This window comes from Dysidea avara, chromosome 9 (genome assembly GCF_963678975.1).
Source record: "Dysidea avara chromosome 9, odDysAvar1.4, whole genome shotgun sequence".
NCBI lineage: Eukaryota > Metazoa > Porifera > Demospongiae > Dictyoceratida > Dysideidae > Dysidea > Dysidea avara.
In genome coordinates, this window is record NC_089280.1 from 3,028,363 (window position 1) to 3,056,234 (window position 27,872).

General features: G+C 38.7%; 1 protein-coding gene across 1 annotated transcript; it reads right to left on the reverse strand.

Annotated features, from left to right (window-relative positions):
• Window positions 1-3,161: 3,161 nt before the first annotated feature.
• On the reverse strand, window positions 3,162-13,007 carry LOC136266541 (protocadherin Fat 4-like). The gene is made up of 5 exons (XM_066061548.1): window positions 10,433-13,007; window positions 9,900-10,022; window positions 7,066-9,848; window positions 6,858-7,013; window positions 3,162-6,796 (listed from the first exon to the last, which is right to left on the reverse strand). Exons 1-5 carry the CDS (start codon window positions 13,005-13,007, stop codon window positions 3,338-3,340), a joined length of 9,096 nt encoding a protein of 3,031 aa, XP_065917620.1. The 3' UTR covers window positions 3,162-3,337.
• Between the last annotated feature and the right edge of the window lie 14,865 nt (window positions 13,008-27,872).

Here is a 27,872-nt window from a genome sequence, read left to right on the forward strand (position 1 = left end):
GGTCACATTTTTTAAATCAAACTTTAGACAGGACAACTTGTACATTTCACTTTTTATGCCCATGTAGTAGATGTTCCAACACACCGTACACTCGCTCACTGTAATTTAGCGCCAGGCCTGGCAGTGCAGTTCTTGAATTTATGAGTTGTGCCACCTCACTACAGTGGTATGCTCAGTACTGGCCGTTCGAGGAAGCAAAAAGCTGCTGTCATCAAAGCATCCTGCTATAGACTTAGTGGAGACCCGACTCACAGCTAATGATAGCTAGCTAGTCCCTATCCAAAAACACTAATCATGTGTTACTAGCTGTCCACTTTACCAGTTAGGTAGCTACCGGAGGGTGATCTTGTAAAAAAGGTAAGCTCAAGAAAGTACAAGTTACTGAATATCAAAATGAGGACAAGAATAGGTATGGGTGTGAAGTGAAGCCTTAGCCAAGTTATGCACTTTCAATGTTATCCGGTTAACCCCCCCAGGAAACAGTGAGGGGAAAAGTGGGAATTTGACATTTAACTTTTTCAAAAATCAAATTCCCCACCCGTGGGGTATGACAATTAAGTCATCAAATTCCCATCTAGTGTACTGTGGGAAACAGGTTATTCTTGTGGGAGGTGCATAGCCATTAAATTCAAGTAAGTACTACAAATTTTTGAACAATCATATGCCCCACTAGTAGGGCGATTTTAAGGTCAAATCAGATCACTATTCTCCATGTACACCTGGCAGGGGGGTAGTGGGGCTTAATATTGATAGGTGCATTATTAAAAATTAATAAGGCACATCACATGCAGATATATAGCTATTCAGCTGCTCAGTAGCTATATAAGTCTGTTTATAGCAATAATTGATTCAACTTCTGTACCCCATTGTCATAGCTGTTTCTGACTTGATTTTCTTCACATGGTGCAAAAATGCTCTTGCATGTTTGTTGATTTCTAGAAGTGTGTGTTGAGTTGAACAGTGGTACCTGTTAACTAGCAAATATATCCTTGTTATAGAGCAAGTTTAGGAAATCCCGGTGGGATTTCTTTTGCTGTGAAGAAGTCACATGGCAATAAAGTGAAAATACTTAATTGAAGCAAGTCAATTTTGTGGCTTATATAAAGTATAGATGTTATCAAGGTGGAGGGAGAATATCAAGGGATTGTGGAGATTAATTATTAATAACTGTTAGAACAGAGAAGCCTAAGAAGAACTTGAGAACACAAGTTACTGCATATTTCTATAGGCATGAGACTATTATACTGAGCATTATGCTCTTGAGTAACACTCAAAAAAATCACCTATTATGCTTATGAGAAATGCCCGTTGTCCAAAATTGTGCACTATCTTTGACCAATAATTCCTGTATTAGAGCACTTACATTGATGTTTCAGCTTCAGACGGTTTTCTATTTTTTAAGCTGGTTGCTGTATTAGATCTCTTTCATTAGAGTAATAATGGTCACAGAGACGGATCCAGGGGAGGAGTACGTTAGGGTAGTAGGTATATGGAGCTGGAGCAGGGGGTCTGGGAGGTGCAGCCTGCAAGAAGATTTAGCTATTTCATATGTTTTAGGACTAAAGATTTGTGGTTTATGTACAAATGTCTAAGTCATACTACTTTGTAAGTGGATTTCATTGATCAAGAGTTGTGTAGGGATAGACAGTCATGAGTATATATAGCTACAGCTATGGACCTAAAGAATGGCATACACAAGACTCATTGATAAAATATCTTTGCCAGATTAAGTGTGTCCATGCATGCATGAGATAGTGCTGCAGATGTTAGTTTTTCATACCCAGCAACTATGGAAAATTCTTAATAGTGTTTTGTGTGGTGACTGTTCTATTAGAGTAATTGACTGAATGCTGTATCTCGATCTGGTATAATGTTTTTTGGGAGGATGGTGGGAGAAGGGAGGGGCATGTCCCTCCTTGGATTCACCACTCATTCAGTGACTGTTCTATTAGATACCTCAACCTTTTTTTTACAGAATTGTGCAATCCACATTCTGTTAAAACTTTATGATCACCACAAAATGCAAGCATAATCTGATTCCCACACATACATACCTATAATATTATGCTCAAAATTATGCCAGTATAATCGCCACATCCCTGATAGTGTAAGATGAGTGCACATCTTTCTTCTATGCTGCTATTGAGGTAATACATAGTTGATGGTAGGGATCAATACTGTACAGCTGCTATGTACTGCATAGGCTCAACAAAAAAGTAAAGATTCTTGCAGAAACAATGCTAGAAGGTTTGGGAACCAGAAAGTTTAAAAGTTAAGGTAGAATCAATTGTGCAGCTGGTTTTGGATAATCAACCAGACTGTCATAGCTATAGTCATGAATTAAAATAAAATTGCTAACTTTGTGCTCTATCTATATACCACAGATGGTAGGGTGGATTCACTTCTTTTATTATTTCTGAAACCTGATTTACTTGACTAATAAGAGGTTTTGTATTGTAATTTAATAGTGTGAGTCTTGCCAGGGCTCCTGCACTGTCCACCCAGTGCATGGTACCCGTGAATATAGACCCCTGTACTTATGTTGTAATTGTCTTAACACAGTAAGACGTCTCTCTCTCTCTTTTAATTTTTCATGGTAATAAATAGCTACCTTGTTAGAATTACATGTATTGAGAGATTGTTCTATTAAAATAAGTGACTACTCAAATATGTTTAAGTCACAGAGATCTGTTGTCTTACACACTTGAAATTTTGTTTGGGGGTAGTTATGCCTGCATGCTTTGGATTTATGCCTTTGCGTGCTGATCTAGTTTGCAGTGCAAGATATGATCACTGCTGGGTTAGACCAAAAATTTAGAGAATGTACCCAATATCATATGAAGTAATTATTGATTTGTATGAGTTTGTGATTGCCTGGGTTGCACACCCCTGAGCTGTATCAGCCTCATATGCATACAGCTGTCTTTTGCAGTCCAAATCCAAAATTCAAGACCACACAAACATCACTGGACTTGGCTCTTATCCTTCATTTTATAAATACTGCTTACATCCATTCAAATATGATATACTGTAATTGTTGTTGTAAAATAATGTTTGTATGCAAAGCTTGTTTGAAAATTTCTAACACGAAAATTTGATAAGATCGAACTACTCTAATAGAGCAGTCGTTCACGTAAATCATATGAAAAATTTTTACACGGAAATTTTTATTAAGAATTTTTTTGCACGAAAATAAAGCGAATCATGGTAATTTCCTACAAACATTTTACAAAGAGTACAGTTAAATGCCACCTTATGCCCTAGGTGCATATAATGCACTGGCTGCTGTCAGGAATTATATACAAAGTAACACAAGGGCTAAATGCGGTTTCAAAAGCTAAATGTATGTATAAATGTCATCTTCTTCAACTTCATCATCCATTTTCGATGATACAATGGTAGCAGCTGAAGTCTGATGATCAGAACGTGGAAATGTGTTGACATATTCTTCTTCTTTTTGCAGGTTAGGGTTGGGTTCAATGTAAGTGTGGTTTTCAAAACTGTGGCAAGTCTGAGAAATTTTTACTTGGTTTTGACTGGTACTGTTGCTAAGTCCAAACCGCTTACTAGCATAGCGATGCCTTACATATGCTATACAAAACAAAATTAGTAGAACAATGACTATACCAGTAATACCACTAAATAAACCAGATAATATTGCAATTGTGCTTGTTGATGAGGGGTCTGAATGATTTGTATCCTGATGGGTACGATCATTATTATGATTATCACTTTCTTTTGGACCACAGAACTGTACATCTCCACTGTCATCCAAGCAGCAATAACTACAAGGACGGCTTTTAAAATTTACACATGTCAAACTTGAGTTTTTACCACAAGGGTGAGGATCATTGTCACACTCATCATAGTCAACACATCCACCTGTTATAGAGTCAACAACACAACCTTCTACACAATATTGACAATTCTCAACGTATGGTATGGTACACTGACAGGTATTTGTCCCAGCATTACATTCTCCATTGTGAGGACAAGTTTTATCAGCATCACAAACTGTATCAATTTGCTCACAGTTCAAACCCCAGTATGGAGCCATGCATGTACATGTGAATCCATCAAGATGATCTGTACATGATCCATTATTTGAACATGGACTATTAGCACAATTGTCAATATACACTTCACACATTTCACCAGTGTAGCCTCTTTGACAAATACAGTTGAAATCATTCAACAGATCAATACAGCCTGAACTGCCTACAGGATTACAAGGCATTGCTGCACATTCGTCAATTTCATTGAAACAATTGGGTGGATCATAACCTGCTATGCAATCACATGTGTAGCTATCAATATCTCCTTCTTCATCAATGCAACCTCCGATGGTGTTGTTGGGGTGGCAAGGACTACTCTCACAGTAGTCAATGTCAATACACAATAAATGTCCATCTCCTGAGTACCCCAGTTCACACACACAAGATACTTGATCAGGATGCTGTATAAAACAAATTGCATTTTCATGACATGGATTACTGGTCACGTTGCAGGTTGAGTTATCTATAACTGACACAACGAAGTGTCGTATTGTTGTCAAATCTCCCAGATCAGTAGCTATTACATCAAGTAGCAAGTCATACCTTCCAGGTGTTAGCTGTTTAGAGAGTACAAGGCTTGGACCAGAGATTTCAAAGTAGTCTTCAACTGTTCCACCAATTATTTCAAATGTATGAAAGTCGTTTAAATCTTCATCAGATACAGTAAAGTTTTCTATGACAATTCCAGGGTGTGTTCTACTGGGTACAACCATGTAGGTATAGCCACCATGAAATGTCAAATGCATTGGTGACTCATTTACATCTTGTAAAAACACTTCAATAACTTGGACATATGAAAAGTTAGCATATGGGTTGATCTCCTGTACCAGAATAGAAAGAGTGAATGATGGAAATATCTCATAGTTTAGTGCTTGTTGTCTACTTACAGACAGATACCAATGAGAAGAGTTACGGGAAATCACAAATGGAGCATTTGTAGAATTTAAAGTCAAGATATACACTGACTGAGAGTTAGAGTTATCAGGGTCTACAAAGTTGAATACACCAACTGGTGTTCCTGAAGGAGAATTTTCAGACACAACATTAGGTACCAAACTGATGCTGTTGATGGGATCATTTACATCAAGAATGACTACCCACAAATCTGCAATGATCATTTCTGAACCATCTGAGCAGTTGATTTGTAGGTGCACTGTATTGATTTCTTCGAATTTCAGTGACTTATTTGTTTGAAGTGTGAGTCCACTGATGTGAAATGCATTAGGATAGGTGCTGTTGATTAGTATACAAGTGTGTATATCATTAACATCTTCATCCACAACCATGATGTCTGTTACAGTTTGACCAACATAAGCATTTTCAAATATCTGTACAGTTGGTACAGTTGAAAACTGTTCATCATCCATTAGAGTGGGGTATTGTGCATTCTCAAATATGATTTTAGTAGGAGGATCATTGCTGTCGATTATAGTTATAGAAATATTTTCACTATGTTCTAGTCCACCATGATCATAACAGCTCAGTGTCACCAAAAATGATGGAGTTGTTTCATAATTAATTGCAGAGTCAGTAGTTACTAGAGTAATGTGTGTTCCATTTTGTATCACTTTAAAGAAGAAAGGTGATGGTTGGATCAATTGACAACTGAATGTTTCATTATAGTCTTGATCTTCCACAGTAATGGTAGCCACAGTTATTCCAGCAGGTAGGTTTTCAGCAACTTCGTAGTCTGAAAGAATTATTTCATACGGGGCCTCATTTACATCTACCACTTGTACTACAAGACTTTCAATACTATTCAGATTTCCGTTATCAATTGCCACAACATCTAGTACTAGTTCTGATGACTGTTCAAAGTCAAACAATGCTGAAGTGTAAACAATTCCACGATGATCTATCCTGAAATACTGTGATCTGCCCACTGTTGTAAATGTGTGATTGTCATTGGCATCTTCATCATGGACCATTAACTGACCGACTGTTGTATTAATAGTAACATTTTCTGGGACTAATGGGACAGTAGAGAAGAATATATAATCTGGTGCATCATTAGTATCTACTACAGTGATGGTGATGGTTACAACAATGCTAGCACCTGCTGAATCAGTACTCTCTATATCAACTTGGTACAGGGATTGTTCTTCAAAGTTAAGTGCAGCGAGTGTAGATATCACATTTCCTGCAATAGTAAATTTATCAGTGTGGTTAAGAAGTAGATACTCAAATGAATCTGTTAAATCTTCATCTGTTGTAGTCAGGACTGCAAATTGACTACCCGTTGGCAAATTCTCAGTAATGTGGAATCCTGTGTCAGACTCAATGTCAGTTGGAGGATCGTTGACATTCAAGATGGTTATATTTAATACTTTGGTATACGTGAGTTCTCCTTTGTCTGCACACTCTACTGTAATAGTGTGCAATGATTGCCATTCATAGTTAAGGCTACCATGTACTATCAGAGATTGGTCATTTATATGAAATATTCCATTGCTGTCATCAATTAATGTACAAGTAGATGTTTCTGTAAAATCAGGATCTGTGACAGTAATAGAGCTGACGTTAAAACCCCTAAGGACATTCTCTTCAACTGTCTGGTTGTTTATTATAATATTAGTTGGTGGTTCATTCTGATCTAAAACTGTTATCATTATGGTTTGAGTGACTGGTGTAGTTGTACCATCAGTGATAGTAACTGTCAATATCTGTGTCTCAGCTTCCTCAAAGTCCAGAGGTCTCAAGAGTTGTAAAGTAAATATATCATCGTGAGCAGCTTGGTTGACCTGCAGGAGACAAATGACAAAACCTAATGAATAATGCTGTTAATGAAAATATTTGACCTACCCTGAATGTGTTTGAGGTGTCATTGATTTGGAATATCAATGGTCTTCTTTCAGGATCGATGGCAGTAAAAACTCCAATGCTAATATTACTCAATCTTTCACGTACTGGATTGTAATGTAACACAATGTTCTCTGGAGGTTCATCTACATCAGTGATCTAAAATAAAAATATACTGTATATGAAAACTTTAGGATGCACTATAGCTTACCAGGACTGTAAACACTTGCAATTTGAAGTGGCTTGCACTGTCAGTCACTCTCACTGTAATGCTATATGTATTCCTCCTCTCATAATCAAAGCTTGCAAGAGACTGCAATACTTGATTGCTTCCTTCTTGTACAAGTCTGAAATTTCCTCTTGCATCATCATCTAACTGATACAATAAAATCTCATTGACATCCTCATCATGAGCGGTGATGACTCCAATATTAGTATACAGTAGACTGTTCTCTGGTATTGTATTTCTGTCAAGTGTTATGTTAATGGGTGGTTCATTAGCATCACTAATTTCAATTATAAACCAAATCTGACCACTTTCAGCCATCCCATCACTACAGATTACACTAATGTTGTGAACATTCACGGCACTTTCATGATTTAAAGTTTGGGCAACAATCAAATGATTTCCATCTATCCTAAACAGTCCATTAGGACTATAACCCAACCTGTAAGTTAACTGATCTTCTTCATCCTCATCCATCCCTAGAAGTGTTCCGATAATTTGACCAACTGCAACATTCTCACTGATCACTGTATTTGATAATGTGATTGTGGTAGGTGGATCATTGACATTCAATATCTCAACTGTTATGGTATGTATCGAGGACAGACCAAATGCATCAGCAGTCTCTATGCTGATTGTAATTTCATTACTATATGAGCTGCTTTCATAATTGAATGCATTCCTGTAAAGCATTAGTTGGGGAGGATCGGTTGTATCATTCAAACTAAAGTACGAGACAAGTTCTGTGAAATTCGTGAAAGTGTATGCTATATGGTCACCATCTGGATCAGCTGCAAATAGTTGACCAATTGATTGAGGAGGTTGTGTGTTTTCTGGTAGACAAGCTGTATTAGCTCTACTTGGTGAACAAGTGTACAATGAATAGGGAATAAAGGAAAATGAATCAGGGGCTTCATTTTTATTGATAACAAATATAGTTAGACTTTGTGTATAGTTTAATCCACCTTTATCTGAAACTGTTACCATTATGGAAAATGATGAGATAGTTTCATAATTAATATCATTGTTAACAAGAAGAGATATTCCGTTAATCCTTACCAAGTTGTTTTGTAAACCTTCTTCCAGTGTAAATGTATGTGTGTCATTTATGTCAGGATCAGTAGCAAACAAACTTCCTATTACACTACTCACAGGATTGTGTTCATGGACTGAATATGATGACAGTGAAATTCCATTGGGAGCTTCATTGATATTTGTAAGCTGAATAGTCAGTTGTTGAGTCAGAGTAAACTCAATATCAGTCAGCTGCATTGAAATCGTTACACTGTGACTAAGGTAAGCCTCGAAATCTAGCATACTAGGATTGATAACAATCAACTGAACATTATTATTGACTGCTAAACCAAGGCTTGGAGTTAATTCTATTGAATAAGTACCACTTGTATCTTCATCCGCAATTCTTATAGTAGTCAAGGTTTGTCCAATCGAAGGGTTTTCTGCAACTGATAGGTATAATGGAGTAATCCTAGTTGGTGCATCATTGTGATCCTGCACTGTTATAGTGATGGTACTAATAGTGCTTAAAGATGGTGATGCTGAATCAGACACCTGAATGGCAAGTGTGAATTGAGTTTGCCTTTCATAGTTTAAACTGGATGTTGTAATTAGTTGAGAATAATTATACAATCCAAACTTACCTCCACCTGTTGTCAACAAATTGAAGTACACATTTTGTCCATCGTCAGGATCAGTGGCACTCAGTGATCCTACTATAGTGTTAACAGCTGCATTTTCAGCTATTACACTGTTTGAAATGGTAGCAATAGAGGGTGGTTCATTCTCATTTAATACTGTAATGTTGAGGCTAAATGTAGTGCTCAGTTGAGGGACCCCATTATCAGTTACTTTCACTTGTATTGTGTAAAGTCTAAATGCTTCATAGTTCAGCTGACCATTAACAAGCAAGTTAGTGCTACTTATTCTAAACAGCCCTCCAGCACTATCTACCAAAGTGAAGGTGTGATTTTGATCAATATTATAATCAGTAACTATTAAAGTACCAATAGCAGTTCCTACTGGAACATTCTCCAATATACAACTAGTGGATAACACTAGTCCTGATGGTGGTTCATTTGGTATTGGAATGAAACATGCAGCACTAGCAGCTTCCCAATGCCCAGTTATCAAACAATGGATTGTATCATTACCAGCAAGATTAGTAAGACCCTGTGAACATGATACATTACAGGTATCCCCAACATGGTGAGGTGGGGAACATGCAAACACAAATCCATCTATGGCTGGTGGATCTGGGCATTGTATATGACTACAATTGCGGCCATTACCATTAAGGGCGTATCCAGAATTGCAGGAACACTGATAAGATCCTGGTTGGTTGACACACACTTGATCACACTCTCCATTATTTGACTGACATTCATTAATATCAATACAATTCCTACCATTTGATGATATGTTATACCCTGACAGGCAGTAACATTGGTAAGAAGTGCTACCACTTACACACTGATGCTGGCATGGATCACTCTCACAATAATCCGGAGAGATACACCTATTGGTGGTGTTATCATATGTCTGATCACCACCACATAAACACTGAAATGATCCAATCGTGTTAGCACAGTCTCCTGTGCATGGATGACCCACTACACATTCATTGATGTCATCACAGGTTAGCTGGTCTGAATTGAGACTGTAACCAGTTGAACAGGAGCAGAAATAAGAGCCTTCAGTGTTTGTGCATGTTTGTTGGCACCTTCCATTACCATCTTCACATTCATCAATGTCTGTTTGAACAAAATGATCTAAAACACTACTCTAGATTAACTAGTTCTTACCATTACATGTATGTTGATCAGAAGCAAGAGTATAACCGGTAAAACAAGCACATTTAAAGCTATTGACAGTATTTCTACATATTTGAGAACAGCCTCCATTGTTTGATAAGCACTCATCAATTCCTGTGAAAGAAATTACATTTACAGAATTAGTAATCCAAACCACCCAAATTTCTGGTACTCTAAAATAATTGCTGTATTAAAGTATTTGACTGTTCTATAAGAGTGGGTGGCATTTGATTTTCTGCATCAATTGTACATACAGTTTCAAAATTATCACTGAAGTACAGTTATAGATTTAAGCCATGCAGTTTCTGACTACAAGCCTTACAGACTATTTCAGACAAGTAGTAGTAGTGACTATGTATAGGAATGGACAATGCAGCCAACTAAAGCTATATAAAAATGTCCAAGAATTGACTTATGTCATTTCACTACTAGTACAATGCATGTTCTATGCCTCACAAACAATGTTGAAGTCTGGAACATAGCCTTTAAAGTTCTGTACATTATGTATATTATATGGTACATACCTTCCACGTGTATAATTCTGCATTGATGTTGAGTGTGAAATATTTCTTCACCTGTGGTACTGTTGATATGAAAGTTTGTTGTGTTTCCTATAAACAACACAAGAGAATTGCCAGTGCAATGTGCTATGTGACCCGTCTCTGAATTGTTACTGATAAATTGCACAGATGTGTTGCTCTGAAAATATGCATTAGAATCACTAATGTAGACAGGTGCTCCAGCTCTGTTCTCAGTAAACATGACCATTGAATTTCCCTCAAACCACAAACTGCAATCATTTATAGAATACAAGGCACTTCCTCTTGTAGCATGGTTAGTGTGAAATGTTACTGATGTGTGTTCATCAAAGAATATTTTTGAGTGATCTTTAATATACACAGCACCTCCATATTGAGTAGCAGTATTGTTGAGAAATGTTATCACTGAAGTACCATTAAATGTGATGTCAGAATCAACACGAACTGCACAAATTGCACCTCCAGATCTAGCATGATTACTAACAAATGTTACCATTGAGGTATCATTAAATGAGATGTCAGTATAGGACTGTGTATAAACAGCACCTCCATCATATCTAGCACTGTTGTTATTAAATGTTATTACTGAAGCACCGCTAAAGGAGATGTGACAGGAAGAAGCATAAATAGCACCTCCATAGTCTCCAGCAATGTTGTTATTAAAGGTTACTACTGAAGCACCACTGAGGGAGACATGACAGGAAGAAGCAAAAATAGCACCTCCCCTATCTCTAGCAATGTTGTTATTAAATGTTACCACTGATGCACCACTAAAAGAGATATGACAGGAGGAAGAAGCATAAATAGCACCTCCATCATCATATCTAACACTGTTGTTATTAAATGTTACTACTGAGGTATTACTGATTGACATGTCAGAGTAGTATGTTAAATGAACAGCACCACCATCCCAATATCTAATATAATTGTTATTGAATGTTACTACTGATGCACCACTAAATGTAATTTGGCTGTACCAACTTGCATAGACAGCACTTCCATAAAATTCAACATTGTTGTTGTTAAACTCCACCATTGAGTGCCTGTTAAATGATATGTAAGAGTATTGCCATGCAGAGACAGCACCATAATGTCTTGCATTATTCCTACTAAATGTGACCATTGAGTGTCCATTAAATGAGATCAAACTACGGTAGTAGACATAAACAGCTCCAGCAAAATGTGCAGTATTACCATCAAATGTTGCCACTGCATCATTAAATGTTATACCAGAGTATTGAATTGCATAAATAGCGCCTCCATATGTACCACTATATTGATAAGGTACATATATGGCAGTATTTCTAGTGAACGTTATCACTGAGCTATTAGCCGAAAGATCAGAATAGTATAAACACACAGCACCACCGTACCGAGCACTATTGTTGTTAAATGTTACACTGGAGTTGTTGTTGATTGAAATGTCAGAATAATGTAAATATACAGCACCTCCTTGTTGTGTGGCATTATTGCTAGTAAATGTTGCTGTTGAATTTTCACTGAATGAGATTAGTGATCTACTCTCAGAAAATATGCTTCCACCATTTGTATTAGCAGTGTTGCCTTTAAACTGTACAGATGAGCTTGCATTAAACAAGAAGATGGAATTATGCAAGTACACAGCCCCACCATTGGTGTTAGCTGAATTGTTGTTGAAGTACACAGTAGCATCGTTATCAACTTCTATAGTGGAGACAGCACCACAAATTGCCCCACCATTATCTGCTGTGTTTTGTTCAAACAACACATCACCACCAAGATGTAGATGAATATGTGAAATATTAATGGGTACCCCTTGGTTATCAAAAAACTCAGAATTTTGTACTGATACATTTTCATACACTTCACTAGTTGACCCATTAAAATATAGAACGCTTTCAGCTGGTCCATTTAAGGTGAAGCTGCAGTTATTAACTATCAATGATAGTTGGTGATGATTTTCAGTGCCACACGAGTAATGTATAGCAGCCCCATGACCGCTATATTGGTTGTTGTATGTGAAATGACAACTGGTAATCCATACATCTGACACTATTGACAATACAACAGCTTGTCCTGTTGAGTTATGGAAAGAACAGTTTTGAATTGTAACACTGGATGAGTTGTAAAACTGCATAGCTGGACTGGTGTAGGTAATGGCAGTGTTTCCACCATTGAAACCACATCCTTCCCAAATGATTCCTGTAATGGTAACATTACTGCAGGAGATGAAATGAACACCTCCAGTATTGGTACAGTGTACAGTGGGGCTGTTAACCCCATCTATTACAATGTTAGCAACATGGTTTATAGTTACGTTTGATGTTAAGTCAATGTTAGTTGTTAAGTTGATAAGTATGTTATCAGTAGCAGCTAGCAGTGCATCGGATAAAGAATTAAAGACACAGTTTCCAGAGGAACAACATGAAAGCACATCTTGATTATTATCAACAATATTTCCATTATCATAGACCAGGTAAACACATAAATCAGTAGCAACCACAACTCCTTCAACACTTCTGATTTCTTGGAAGGTAAACAGTATCAGGAGTGATATTAAGGGTTTTGCAAAAATAATCATGCTTGCCAGCACAGGACTTATACACATCATGGTGAGAACTGAAAGCTTCCAACAACACTTTTATAGTATTCATACAGGATGTTATGCAAGTTTAAGCCTATTATGCTTGAAATAACGTGTTAAGTTTCCCACATTTGTTGTCACAGTTTGAGGTTTATTTTTGCATATGGTAAACTGCTATTGTGTGCAGTTTATTCATTGTACAACCACAGATTGTATTAATTGGCAAACAACACCTACGTATCATTTTTTTATACTAAACTTAATGTAATAATGACCACCACTAAAATCTGAGCAGTTTTGTGATAGCCAACAGTTTGATTTTAAAATGTTTATGTTTAGCTACTCAACATACAGTGAGTTCACTCACATCATTTTAAAGGTGTATGATTTTATTGACATGGTCTAAATGATTATTGGACTCAAACCGTCACAAAACATGGCCATTTTTTTCTAGTTGATAATGCAAAGTGCTGTATCAGGTTTGCCTTTTCAAGTCTTTATCACTTAACATTATTGCAAACAACAATGCTGTGTGTACATACATAGTTTTGTTAAATTAGCTCTCCTAGATTATAGCTTCATGCATGCTCGTTGCTTTCACTACCCATCTCATTTTCTGCGCTGTCATTATGTTTTGTCTGCTTTTCTGAGCAATGCTGAAGATGTTTTTAGTAAAATGAATAACTAAGTTTGCTGGGTGCTAACTGGCCTGGGTATCTTATTACTACATTTAGAAGTATATAACTAGACAGTCGTTTTGTAGCCATTTGTGATTGAAATTATTCTACTTGAATATCAACCTCCTACCAACATACACAATTAATTATGCATACATTGCTTGTGAACACAATGCACATATTAAGTAAGACCCACGAAGAATTTTAATCGCTGGCCACAATTGTAAGTTAAGCCAAGTCATTGTTGATGTGAAATACTGTGTACAAAACTTGAAAGTGAAATATTAACAACAGACAAGTAAGTAGTCATACATGCTATTCAACAGTGTAAATACAAGTTTGTGCATCTCTCAATGAACTATCAGTTTTCAATGGATATTTATCAATGCAAAACATTTTTTGCATGTGACTTGACAAGCATCTTACCAGCACATGACAAACAACTCTAAATAACTATTTGTAAACAACTCTTTGAATATACACTGGTGCAGAGAATTGATGGGGCTCATAATGTGGCTATTGTCCATTAACTCCCTGACTACTTCTTGTATACATATTATTATGTGAGAATATGCTTGCAAAATAAACACGTACAAGGCATTGTGTTATAGTGTCTAATAGGCGTACATATGGGACAATATTAATAATTTGAGACCAGATTTGCAAAAATGTCCCTTTTCCACAAATCTTACATGCCAGTAAACTGAAGGTTACAGCAGTTGACTCCTTGCACTGATTAAGTGCTTTCTCTTTTATGAAATTGTAGCCAAATATTGTAGCCTCACTCATGGAAAATTACTGACAATTAAAAGCAATGATAATGTGAAGTTTCAAAGTTCAAAAATCAATCAAATTTTGTGAGTGAACAAGATACCTCTGTACGAATCCGGTACATAAATTTTTGCTGAGATGTGTGTGGTTTGGCTCTATTACAAGTTTGGAAAAGGGTTGTAACAGACTATGCACTTCATGGCTTCCCCGTTGTTGATTGGTCATAAATAATATGTCAAGTTGTCAACAAATGAAAATGTATCAATAATGTGTCAAATAAAAAAAGACTTTTGGCAAGTCAAGCAGTACTACAAATGAGCCAAATATCAAGAACTGCTGTAATTCCATTCTTGAATTATTTAATGTATTGGAGGGCTCAACTCAACATGTAAATACTAAACATGTTGACATGACTTATAAAAAAACTAATAGTACTTTATCATTCCTCGGACAAAATTTGTACCATTGCCAAAGGAAGGTCAAAATAGAATCTTATTAAACTATGTAAGACCTATAGTAGAATACACAGTGAGTGTGAGGGTTCCTCACACTCAGAGGATCATCAATAAACTTGAAGTTGTTCAATGTCGAGCAGCTAGTAAGATTTGTTATAGTAGGGTCAAAAACACTGGTTTCGTGACCAACCTTTGGCTAACAAAGTTTGATGGTTTAATATTGTACTTTAGGGTATTTTAAACAAAATGAGCTCCCACGCCGCTTTCAAAACCCCGGGGAAAGTTTGGTAGAGCCAAAAATCCAAAATGGCCACTGACCGACATCCGCAAAAATAAAGTAATAAAAAAATTCAAATGATGGTTCTTTTTAGATTAATTTGGGGTCAAGGAATCCATTTATGATGTTATTTTGGTGATTGGATATTTCATTAACCAAGAAATTCAAGTTTGGTAGCTATCGGAACAGGCAGCTATGTAAATACTGTTCACGGAAACCTTTCTTTTAGCTGCACAGCCAGTAGTACCTTTCTTGACAGTGCACACCTCCTGACAGAGTTAGCTTACTTATGCTTGCACAAACCTGCACAGACTTGCCCTGCTGGTTCATGAATTAGCTGACTTAACTAAACTTGCACAAACCTGCACAGACTTGAACTGCTGATTCATGCATTAGCTGCATAAACCTGCACAGACTTGCAATGCTGACTCATCACTGTAAGGCCTATATAAGACAAAGACTTTTGCTCTATTTTAAATCTTCACTAAAAATTACCTTCACTTCAAGTCTCCAACAAGTGTACATCACAGGGCCGCAAATTTGGCTTCAATGTCAATGCTGGTTAGTTGCTCTTAAATGTTGCATAATTATAACCTATTAGACATTATTATTTTCAGGACTATGTCTTCTACACACTTTGGGTGTCTTCTTCAATGTGGAAAGCCATGTGAGTCAGCTGATTCTATTGACAATATGACTCGAGGTGCATGAAATTAAAGTCACTAAACTGGAAGGGGTGTGATAGGTTTGGAAATGTGTATGATAGTGTGGATTGGGAGCTTGGACCACAAGGCAAACATCTGCATGCAACCTGTCGACTTGACATATCAAGTTCAGACAAGCTGAAGAGATCCAAGGTTAGGCAGCAGAAGCAAGATAGAGAATCAGCATTTCATGAAGAAGCCTGTCATCATGATCTGGACTTTGAATCACCTACACCGAAGCATCTGAGATCAAGCACAGGTATAGTGCATAACAAAAGCTTGTGTGTTTGGTGCATGAAACCTGAAGATGAAAGGCACCCTGAACGAACTGGTAGGTGGGTTCTCCTTTCTTACACCTCGGCTTGGAATGTTTTTAGAAGTCACACTGTAATATTGCAAGATGACGCTATGAGGGATCGTATCAACTGCCTCATTGATTCTATTACTGACCCTTTTTCAACTGAGATTAGATACCACCACAAGTGTTGGCTAAAGTACATAGGGCAGTATCAGAAGATGTCAGCTGAAGAAAAGCTACCTCTTATGCATGATGTGACTTACCGTGAGGCACAGACTATGTTCATAGACCACGTTCGTCAGGTTGTGTTTGTTGATCATGAGATCATCACACTTCAAGGGATGTTGCGTGAGTACAAAAACATTATGGGAACATATGGCTTACCAAATTTGGGGGTCAAGTCAAGCTACCTAAAGGAGATGTTGGTTCCTGAGTTTGGTGATGGCATTGGCTTTCATGCCCCCCCAAGGAAGAATCAAAGTGAAATTGTATATGACACTAGTGACAGTAGCTCATACATTGAGGCTGTCATTACATTACTGGGTATTGACAATGATCAGCTAGTACAGAATGTTGCCAGTATGTTGAGAGAGGAGATCAGAAAGGCAAGAATACTTCCCTGGCCCCCACAGGTTAGAGAGCTTGAGCAGGAGGAAGATGCTTCTCCTCTTCTAGTTCAGCTGATATCTTCACTAAGAAAACCTGGTCAAGTCACGCCTGATGCGAAGGTACTTGCACTAGCTTCAATGCTCACATACTATGCTACTAGCAATGCAACCACAACTTCTGTCAATTTGGGCATGCATTTGCATGGACTTAGTCGTAGCAAAGAGCTAGTTGATGTTTTTCATAAAGTGGGAGTTTGCATTAGTTATGCCTCAGTGCTTCTCCTGAAGGATGCATGGGCAGTGCATGAACTCCAGCTCTGCTCTGACTGTCCCAATGAAATTGCTGAGAACAAGCCTGGTGTCATCATTGTTGACAATGATGATTTTCAGAATGATACCCTGACAGGGGGTAACACATCACATCGTACCAATGTAATGTATTTGCAGCAAGTTTCCATTGAAATCCATGGTCCTCAGTGTGATGAGCGAGTTAAAGATGCCAAAACCTTATCATCCACCCTGAAGGAGTTGGCAACAGGGATGCAGTCACATGGTCAATATATCACTTCAAAACGAGGAGAACCAGCAGTCAGTAACAGAATACAGGCTTGTGTTGGAAGTACTGAACCTCACAGGAAGCGATGTGCTATTCATGTACTGGCACGCGCAGATGTTACTGGTGAGCGACCTGCAACTACCAATCAGAAAGTTCCAGGGTTTGCTGGCTTTCAAGCCTTGATCTCAGCTCCTGTGGAGAAGAGTAAGGCCTACTACTTCATGACCTACCCCGAGCCACCCAAGAAGCCTGTCCTTAATGATGTCATGATGAAAATAAAGAAAGCCATTCAAAGAAAAAGCATGCCCTTTGCAGTAGTTGTTGGTGATCAGCCAGTTTACACACTGCTTGTTGAGATCAAGAATGAGCATCCACAAGAGTATGAAAAAGTTATTCCATTTCTTGGTCCTTTTCACACTCAAAGCTGCATGATTTATGCTATCTACAAGCGCTACAAGGGAAGCGGTATTGCTGACGTTTTGGTAGCTGCTGGAGTTATAGCTGAGGGTTCAGTTGATCAAGCCTTGAGAGGAAAGCACTATAGGCGTGCCCTGCGTTGCCTTTCTTTAATGTATGAAACACTCATGCATCTTATACTGAATAAGAATCTTGCTGGTTTAGAGCTTGATGCTTTTACAAAGACGCAGCTTGCTGTTCTCCGTGAGCCAATGTCAACCTCCCAAGAGTGTCTTGCTTCTGCTCTAGAAAAGCTTGAGAATGATCCTGCCATAGATAGTCTGATCTGCAGCATGTTTCAGGATCTGGAAGTATCAGATATGGCCAACTACTGGATTGATTTTATAGAGATACTGATGATGAATGTATATGCTATACACACATGTAATTGGGAAGAGTATCTCATCTCACTGCGGGAAATGATGCCCTGGCTTGTCGCCTATGACCAGACCAACTATGCGCGTTGGTTACCAGATTTTTGGGCAAAGTTTTCGTCATTAAATACTGAGCAGAAACAATTTTTCAGCTCAAACTTTGCTCAGTCTATGACAGGTAAACCATACTCATCCATCCCTTGGGACATGTGGATAGAGATGACAATGAATAAGGGTTCTAAAATGAAGGCTGGCTGGCTGTCAATTCTTCGCAATGAGAAACAATTAATGGCTGACACCAAAAATGTCAACAATATTAGTCGAATTCGAGCTGCTCTTCACATTCAGGTGAATAGAAAGCAACTCTCTCAAAAGCACAAAGAATGTGCTCCAGCACGTTTGTGCAGAGATGAGCAAGCTGTACAAGATCTAATATCATGTTTCAAAGAGTTTGATTGCTTTCCATTTGACCCAGCATCACCTGCTCTACGAACCTTGCAATCAGCTATTTCAGCTACACCCGAGCTCATTCAAGACTTCAAAAAGGCCAAGCAAGATGGGGAAACTCAGTTAAAAATTTTCATGGATGAGCGCATCTATTCAAAAGAAAAATCCATCCACGATCGTATAAAACGTAATTCACGTCTCGCCTTTACAGAAATTCCATTACGGAAAGCCTCTGGAGAAGCACTAAAAATGAAACAAGGAGAAATGGAAAGCAGGGCGCTAGCATCCGTTGTCAACCTTGTTGATTTCAGTGGTCTGCTGTCTCTCCCTGAGCTCATGAAACATCGTATATCTGAAGAATGCCTAACACTGTTCAATGCCAATGGTACTTTCAGAAAGACTCAAAAGAGCAAACTTTTGCAGAAGTTGGCATTACAGCCCCTTGATGTCAACTCCTATACAGCATTGGTGGACATGGGCATGATGTGGCGCCTAGCATCTCCTACAGCAGAGGAAAGGGTCAAGAGTGATGGGTCTCGATACACTTGGGGCGACTATGCCAACAAAATAGTGTCTGCAATCCTGGCACGACATGTCAATGCTACCACCATCATTTGCATCAATGATCCCTACGACTATGCTGAGTCCATCAAAGATGATGAGCGTGAGTTGCGTATTCAGGGTCAAGGTCCCATACCCAATGTATATATGAAGCCGGCTGACCTGTTTCCCACAGCCTGCAAATTTAAGACAATTCTCTGCAGTGCTGGCAACAAGAAACGCCTCCAGGCTCTAATCAAAACTCAGCTCTCAGAACGATCTAAGTCCATCAGTCTGGAACTGGTCTACTCAGTGGGTGAGGATTGTGTGAACCTGTCAACTGGGGACACCAAAGACAGCCTGAGCTTTAGCCAGGGTGAGGCTGACACTATTATGCTATCTGTTTATGCAGCTTTAAGATCATCTGGTTACAACAATCCCGTAGTAATTGATGCAGAAGACACAGATGTATACATTCAGGCTGCAGCCATTTCACATGACATTCCAGGCATTCTCTGCATAAAAAAGAAGAAGCAGCTTTTCTTCTGCAGAGGCATGTGTACTGAAGATGTTGCGAAATGTCTTATACCTTTTCATGTCTTGACTGGCTGTGATTCCAACAGCTGTTTTTTTGGGCACGGCAAGATATCACTCCATGAGAAATTGCTGAAAAGTACTGAGGCCTGTAGCCTCATCTCAAAGTGTGGTGAAGGCCTTCCACTGAGTGATGATGTCTTAAATGACCTCAAGTCATTTGTTATCCGCTACATTTATGGAGACACGCAAAGTTCCTCTCTGAATCTAGCCCGTGCAACCAAGTGGAAAAGACTAAAGAAGAAATCTTTGATGCGTTTGCTTCCTGATGATGACAGTCTTGAGCAGCATATCAAACGTGCCAACTTTTTGGCCTACATTCAGCGTCACCCTGACCTGAGGAGACACCCCTCTCCTATAGGTCATGGTTGGGAATCGGTGAATGGCTATTGCAGACCAGTGCGCCACACAAAGCCTGCCCTTCCAATTTCACTTCCAGTTTCATCAATGCAACAGGATGGCTATAACTCTGAGGCTAATTCAGAGTCTGAAGCTGCATCTGAATCTGATTTTGATGCTGAATCTGAATCATCAAATGAGCTGGAGTCATCAGATGAATCTTGAATTAGACTAAACACACTATTTTACGTATGTGCATTATATCACTTATTAAGAATATGTTATATTAACAGAACATCTAGTCACCAAAATAACATCAAAAATGGATTCCTTGACCCCAAATTAGCCTAAAAAGAACCTTCATTTGAATTTTTGTTGATACTTTATTTTTGCGGATGTCGGTCAGTGGCTATTTTGGATTTTTGGCTCTACCAAACTTTCCCCGGGGTTTTGAAAGCGGCGTGGGAGCTCATTTTGTTTAAAATACCCTAAAGTACAATATTAAACCATCAAACTTTGTTAGCCAAAGGTTGGTCACGAAACCAGTGTTTTTGACCATACTAATAAGGTACTTCTAGTAGCATGCAGTTTAAAATATGGTGTGTTCATTGGAAGGTGATGATCAATAAATCATTAAATTAATTGATGAGGCTCGAGATAAAACTATACAGTCTAAGTGTCACATATGATGGCAAGCTGCAAGAAGACAGAAAATCGGTGCTACAAAGGCCATGCGCTTCAATAGTGGTGAGTTCTATGTACAGGGCACCAATAGTTACAGCCGGATAGCTCTGTTTCATTTCTGTACCAGGAAATAAAGTAAGTTACGTGTCTTTGCTTACACTATGGTAAAATGTAACTTTATCATTGCCATTTCTAAGCTTGAACAATCTTCTTGCTTAATAGCATGAGTGTATTTATGCCAACAACTATACCTTGATGAATGCCCTAGTTCCGAACCAGACAACCAGGAAGTACAATATATCAGTTCAAGCACTGCCTATGTTTGTGTGTACAAAAAATACAGCACTTGGGGGTGTCTCGAGGCAAATACAGCACTCGGCTTCACCTTTCCTGTATTAGCCTCTTGACATGCCCCTTTGCACTGTGTTTTCCGTACACACGCACAGCAATGCTTTAACTATAACACAATGAATGTTTTATTGCTGTGCTTATATATGTAACAATGAGTAGCTAACTGGTAGTGGATGTTCTAAGACTGTCCATAATCTGTAAACAACGATTCTGTTGTCTCCGCCAATTCCGCCATTCCGCTAAATATACTATCTAACCAAAAACAGCCAAGCTGTAAAAAAAGGAGTGCGGCCCTTGAAAAGGCTATGGTGAAAAAAGATGTGAAATCCAAGGTGGCGGCCAAGAAATGGCTGTGATGGTAGGTTAATGGTAAAAATTTTAATAACGACAATTCAGGTGAATTTGGTGCCGCTTGGTCAATTGGCACAAAATTCACCTGAATTGTCGTTATTAAAATTATTATCATTAACCTACCATCACAGCCATTTCTTGGCCGCCACCTTGGATTTCACATCTTTTTTCACCATAGCCTTTTCAAGAGCCGCACTCCTTTTTTTACAGCTTGGCTGTTTTTGATTAGATTTCACTTCTTTTTGTATTTGTATACCCCAAAGCCGACCTATGGCCAGCTTTGGGGCTTTTTAACCTATATATTTTTCTTTACCACAGGAAAAAGAAAAAGATGAAGCAGATTTTATAAATACCTTAACTCATTCTGATTTTATCAGTAAATGTACAAATTATATATATAATGCATATATCAAGAGTTCATAATATAATATATTTATTACATGTCAATTAATCCCCACAGGATAATTTGCAGCTGATTTCTCTACTGGGTGACTTGAAATGTAGCTGAACTCTCTACAGGGTGATCTGCTTGTATGTAGATGAACTCTTTACAGGATTCTCTCTACAGGGTGACTTGACTCTAGCTGAACTCTCTGCAGGGTTATCTGTTTGTAGTTGAATTCTCTACAGGGTGATTTGTTTGCAGCTGATGAACTCTCTACAAGGTAACTTCTTCTAGCTGATCTGTCTACAGGGTGACTTGTTTCTAGCTGGTCTCTCTACAGGGCGATTTGTTTGTAGCTGAATTCTCTACAGGGTGATGTGTTTGCAGCTGAACTCTCTACATGGTGGTTGCTTTGTAGCTAAACTATCTAATAAGTGACTTCTTCTAGCTGAACTCTCTACAGGGTGATCTTTTCATAGCTGAACTCTCTACAGGATGATTTGTTTGCAGCTGAACTCTCTACATGATGATTTCTTTGTAGCTGAACTCTCTACAGGGTGATTTGTTTGTAGCTGAAATCCCTACAAGGTAACTTCTTCTAGCTGATCTTTCTACAGGGCGATTTGTTTGTAGCTGAGCTCTCTACAGGGTGTTCGTTTGCAGCTGAACTCTCTACATGGTGGTTTCTTTATAGCTGAACTCTCTACAAGGTAACTTCTTCTAGCTGATCTCTCTACAGGGTGATTTGTTTGTAGCTGAACTCTCTACAGGTGATTTGTTTGTAGCTGAACTCTCTACAAGGTGATACTTCTAGGTGATCTCTCTACAGGATGACTTGTTTCTAACTGAACTCTCAACAGGGTGATCTGCTCATAGCTGAACTTTCTACGGGGTGATTTGTTTGCAGCTGAACTCTCTATACATGGTAGTTTCTTTGTAGCTGAATTCTCTACAAAGTGACTTCTTCTAGCTGAACTCTCTACAAGGTGACTTGTTTTCTAGCTGATCTCTCTACAGGGTGGCTTGTTTCTAGCTGAACTCTCTACAGGTGATTTGTTTGTAGCTGAACTCTCTACATGATGGTTTTGTTGTAGCTGAACTCTCTACAAGGTAACTTCTTCTAGCTGATCTTTTTACAGGGCATATTTGTTTGTAGCTGAGTTCTCTACAGGGTGATTTGTTTGCAACTGAACTCTCTACATGGGAGTTTCATTGTAACTGAACTCTCTACAATGTGACTTCTTCTAGCTGAACTCTCTACGGGGTGACTTGTTTCTAGCTGATCTCTCTACAGGGTGACTTGTTTCTAGCTGAACTCTCTACAGGTGATTTGTTTGCAGCTGAACTCTGGTTTCTTTGTAGCTGAACTCTCTACAAGGTAACTTCTTCTAGCTGATCTTTCTACAGGGTGATTTGTTTGTAGCTGAATTCTCTACAGGGTGATTTATTTGCAGCTGAACTCTCTACAAGGTGACTTCTTCTAGCTGAACTCTCTACAGAGTGATTGATTTTTTTGCAGCTGAACTCTCTACATGGTGGTAGCTTTGTAGCTGAACTCTCTAAAAGGTGACTTATTCTAGCTGAACTCTCTAAAGGGTAATCTTTTCATAGCTGAACTCTCTACAGGATGATTTGTTTGCAGCTGAACTCTCTACATGATGATTTCATTGTAGCTGAACTCTCTACAGGGTGATTTGTTTGTAGCTGAACTCCCTACAAGGTAACTTCTTCTAGCTGATCTATCTACAGGGCGATTTGTTTGTAGTTGAGTTCTCTACAGGGTGTTTGTTTGCAGCTGAACTCTCTACATGGTAGTTTCTTTGTAGCTGAACTCTCTACAATGTGACTTCTTCTAGCTGAACTCTCTACAGGGTGACTTGTTTCTAGCTGATCTCTCTACAGGGTGACTTGTTTCTAGCTGAACTCTCTACAGGTGATTTGTTTGCAGCTGAACTCTCTACATGGTGGTTTCTTTGTAGCTGAACTCTCTACAAGGTAACTTCTTCTAGCTGATCTTTCTACAGGGTGATTTGTTTGTAGCTGAATTCTCTACAGGGTGATTTATTTGCAGCTGAACTCTCTACAAGGTGACTTCTTCTAGCTGAACTCTCTACAGAGTGATTGATTTTTTTGCAGCTGAACTCTCTACATTGTGGTTTCTTTGTAACTGAACTCTCTACAGTGTGATTTGTTTGTAGCTGAACTCTCTACAGGGTGATCTGTTCGTAGCTGAACTCCCTACAAGGTAACTTCTTCTAGCTGATCTTTCTACAGGGCGATTTGTTTGTAGCTGAGTTCTCTAGAGGGTGATTTGTTTGCAGCTGAACCCTCTACATGGTAGTTTCTTTGTAGCTGAACTCTCTACAATGCGACTTCTTCTAGCTGAACTCTCTACAGGGTGACTTGTTTCTAGCTGATCTCTCTACAGGGTGACTTGTTTCTAGCTGATCTCTGTACAGGGTGACTTGTTCCTGCTGAACTCTCTACAGGTGATTTGTTTGCAGCTGAACTCTCTTACATGGTGGTTTCTTTGTAGCTGAACTCTCTACAAGGTTACTTCTTCTAGCTGATCTCTCTACAACATGACTTGCTTCTAACTGAACTCTCTACAGTGTGATCTATTCATAGCGGAACTTTCTACTGGGTGATTTGTTTGTAGCTGAACACTTTGCATGATTGTTTCTTTGTAACTGAACTCTCTACAAGGTAACTTCTTCTAGCTGATCTCTCTACAGGGCAATTTGTTTGAGCTGAACTCTCTACATGATGGTTTCTTTGTAGCTGAACTCTCTATTAGGTACCTTCTTCTGGCTGATCTGACTACAGGGTGACTTGTTTGTAACTGAATTCCCTATACAGAATAATTTGCAATGTGATATAATCGAGTAAATTATAAATGCAGCTGAATGCTTTATTAGGGTGACTGTTCTATTAGAGTATCTCGATCTCGCATTTGCTACACGTAGTTGCCTTTCGAATCATAACTCAGTGGTTTGTAATCCGATTCTTCTGTACTACTGCAAGGACTTTCTATGATTATTCCAGCTACATACTGATTTTCAGCTCATTGCTCTAAGCGGTTTGCCTGGTAGACACGAAAACTAATAGTTTTTTATTCATAAAAATCGATTGCGTAATTTTGACACAGGTTGGGTTTTGTGTCATATCTCCGTGGTCTTTATCCCGATTCCTTTCAAACCACAAAAAGGCACTCCTATGATGGTTGCTCCATCTAGATATCAATTTTCAACTGATTCCTCAAAGGAGTTTACCCTGTAGGCGTGACAGACCTTCGACCTTATTTTACGCAAATAATCGGTCATAACTTCGTGAATGTTCATCGGATCCCTACCAAAGTTGGTACACAGATCCGCCTTAATGAGCCCTTTAAGTGTGCCAAATTTCAGCCCGATCCGAGCACGCATTCGTGTTTTATGGCGGATTTTGCGAATGTGCGAAATGAAGTAGAAAAAAACGAAGAAATTAAAACGAAATTTTGTTCGCTCTTATCTTGGAAATGGCTGGAGCGATTTTCTTCAAATTTGGTGTGTAGACTCCCCTTACTGGCCGGCACCTCTCTAGCAAATTTGGTTCCAATCGGATAAGGGATCACAGAGCTACATAGGTGTGAAAATTGCGTTTTCTTTCTTCCTGTTAATATATTCACGGGTGGCACGCCGGCTTCTTGGGCCGCACGACACACTACCGTGTGTCTTGATCCCACTGACATGGTGAGGTCTAGTTACGCAAACAAATTTTGTATTCATGTGTGGATTCCATAGGTCAGGTGCAATAGTTGCTCATCAGGGGTACGTACAGTACCATGAACGGTGTCTAGGAAGACATATAGTTACAGCCAGGCAAGATGAAAGTGGATATAACTTTTCTAGTTCTTGCTGTTCATCAAAAGGAGCTGTGCCTTTGTAACTCATGTATTGGAGTATACTTAGCTACATGTGTAATACAGCATACCTGATTCCAAACACTATATGTTTGCACTAATAGCTGTATGAGGTGACATTATGTAACCATGTGTTGTATTACATCTGCATGCATGGGAAAATGTGAGAGTGAAACTATAAGTATGTGTACCATTTAAACTAGACATTAAAGATATGATATTGGGACATTCATGAGTTACAATGCACCAAACCTTATGTGCTAATATACATTTCATTACCGGTGGAGCACGCATGTACAGTGTTTGTTTGTGCTGGACAACTGCTAGAAAAACATACATGCAGGCTGGACTGTACATGTGCCCATCCCAATATTAACTGATCGAAATGAGATGAACCTGCTAGCTACCACAAATGCTGTAGTACGCAGAGGGCAAAACTGAGAGAGAAAGACAGTATGCACCTTATCCAGGCCAGCTGCAAACACGCAAAGGAACCTTGGAGGGAGAGATAGTCTACATACGAAGCTAGAATGCGTCTTTATCCATGTCCCTCCAGGTAGTAAATATATTAAGGGGTAGTAAAAGAAGCCTGTTATTCCTCCCTGAAAGCAGCTATGATACACACTTGAATCATAATGGCGGTACGCTGAATGGACCTGAATCCAGATGAAGTTCATAAAATGCGCAGCTATTACGGTAGTTCACAAACTGCACAACAATCTATAAATTGTTGCACATTTTATGAATTCACAAAATTCGCAGCGCAATTTATAAACTGCGCAAATTCACAGATTGCGCCTAACGTTGGCAATAATCATCAGACGTAGTTATTTTACCGTGTACGCTGTCTAATTGAATTCCTTTGAAATGATATGGTATCTGTATCCTTTTACTTTTTGCGAAGTGGCGAAATACGTGGATTCATTTTTTAGGCCTTGCAAACTTGATTAGCTTCCTACTTGTTTCTCATCACAGATTTCCATACGGGTGGGAGGCCGATCATTTTCATTTAGAAAATACTCCAAATCAAGCTATCTGTTACTATAAGCTAAACCCTTTTAAGAACTAATACTTACGTCTTACTACCGTTTCTGAGGTGCAAGTGACATTTGCTGAGCTGTAAAACGATAGCCAGCCTTCTTAGCATCAAAATACGTTTGCACGTGATTGGTACTAGTAATAGCATGGGTAGCAGTGAAATTTGGGATAAATATCACGAGTGTTGTATTGGAAATTTACCATTTCCAATACAACAAGAGTGATATTTATCCCAAATTTCACTGCTACCCATGCTATTCCCAGTTAATACCATACTCGCTGCATATGCGCATGCCGTGCATTAGCGTTGCTATGTACGCAATTTGTCACTATGTACTAAACATGTGTCAACACTAATTGTTAACATAAATTCTAGCCAATGAAATTACAATTACAACTTTTTCACTGCTACCAGTGAAATACGGGATAAATTTCACTGCTACTATTGAGACTTTTGTATGGGCAGTGAAACAGGTGTGGTATTAATTATTAATTTGATAACAGAAGTTTGCCTGGCCTTAGGGAACTAATAGAGGACTTGCACGCGTGAAGCAACGGTTGCTAGGCGGACATGTTTCGGGACAACTTTCTATGGCGCATATTGGGTCAGAACAAAGGTAACGAGATTTATTCACTAAGCGCTGGGTATAGTAACACTGGGAAGCAGGGCTGGTTTTGAAATAGAAGATCTTATCATTAGCTTTGTGAAATAGGTAGCTAATTAAATTTCGATACATTACTCACCAATTCTAACTTCTTCGCTGTTTTTAACGAGCTGGGTGGTATTTACAACACAACTCAACACTGATTCACTTCATTACAGCCTGTACCAAATCCCGAGAAAGCGCCTTTCAGCCACAACACTGTCCCGAAACATGGCCGACAGCTGCGGTTGCTTAGCAATTACGATGATTTACGTCACGCTGCAAGTCCTCTATATATAGCTATAAATTACTGCTCACTTTCAATGTCCACATAGTTCATCCACTGTACCACAACAGCTGATAATGGTAGTATAACTATAGTAAAGATCAGCGTCCACTTCACGCAGCCCAT

Bases quoted from the DNA above. Each gene is read 5' to 3' on its own strand.
- LOC136266541 (XM_066061548.1), bottom strand. From the start codon at position 13,007: ATGATTATTTTTGCAAAACCCTTAATATCACTCCTGATACTGTTTACC. The intron at 10,023-10,432 runs GTATGTACCATA...TTTCTTTCACAG, and splicing joins CAGAATTATACACGTGGAAG to GAATTGATGAGTGCTTATCA. The intron at 6,797-6,857 runs GTAGGTCAAATA...TGTCTCCTGCAG, and splicing joins ACACCTCAAACACATTCAGG to GTCAACCAAGCTGCTCACGA.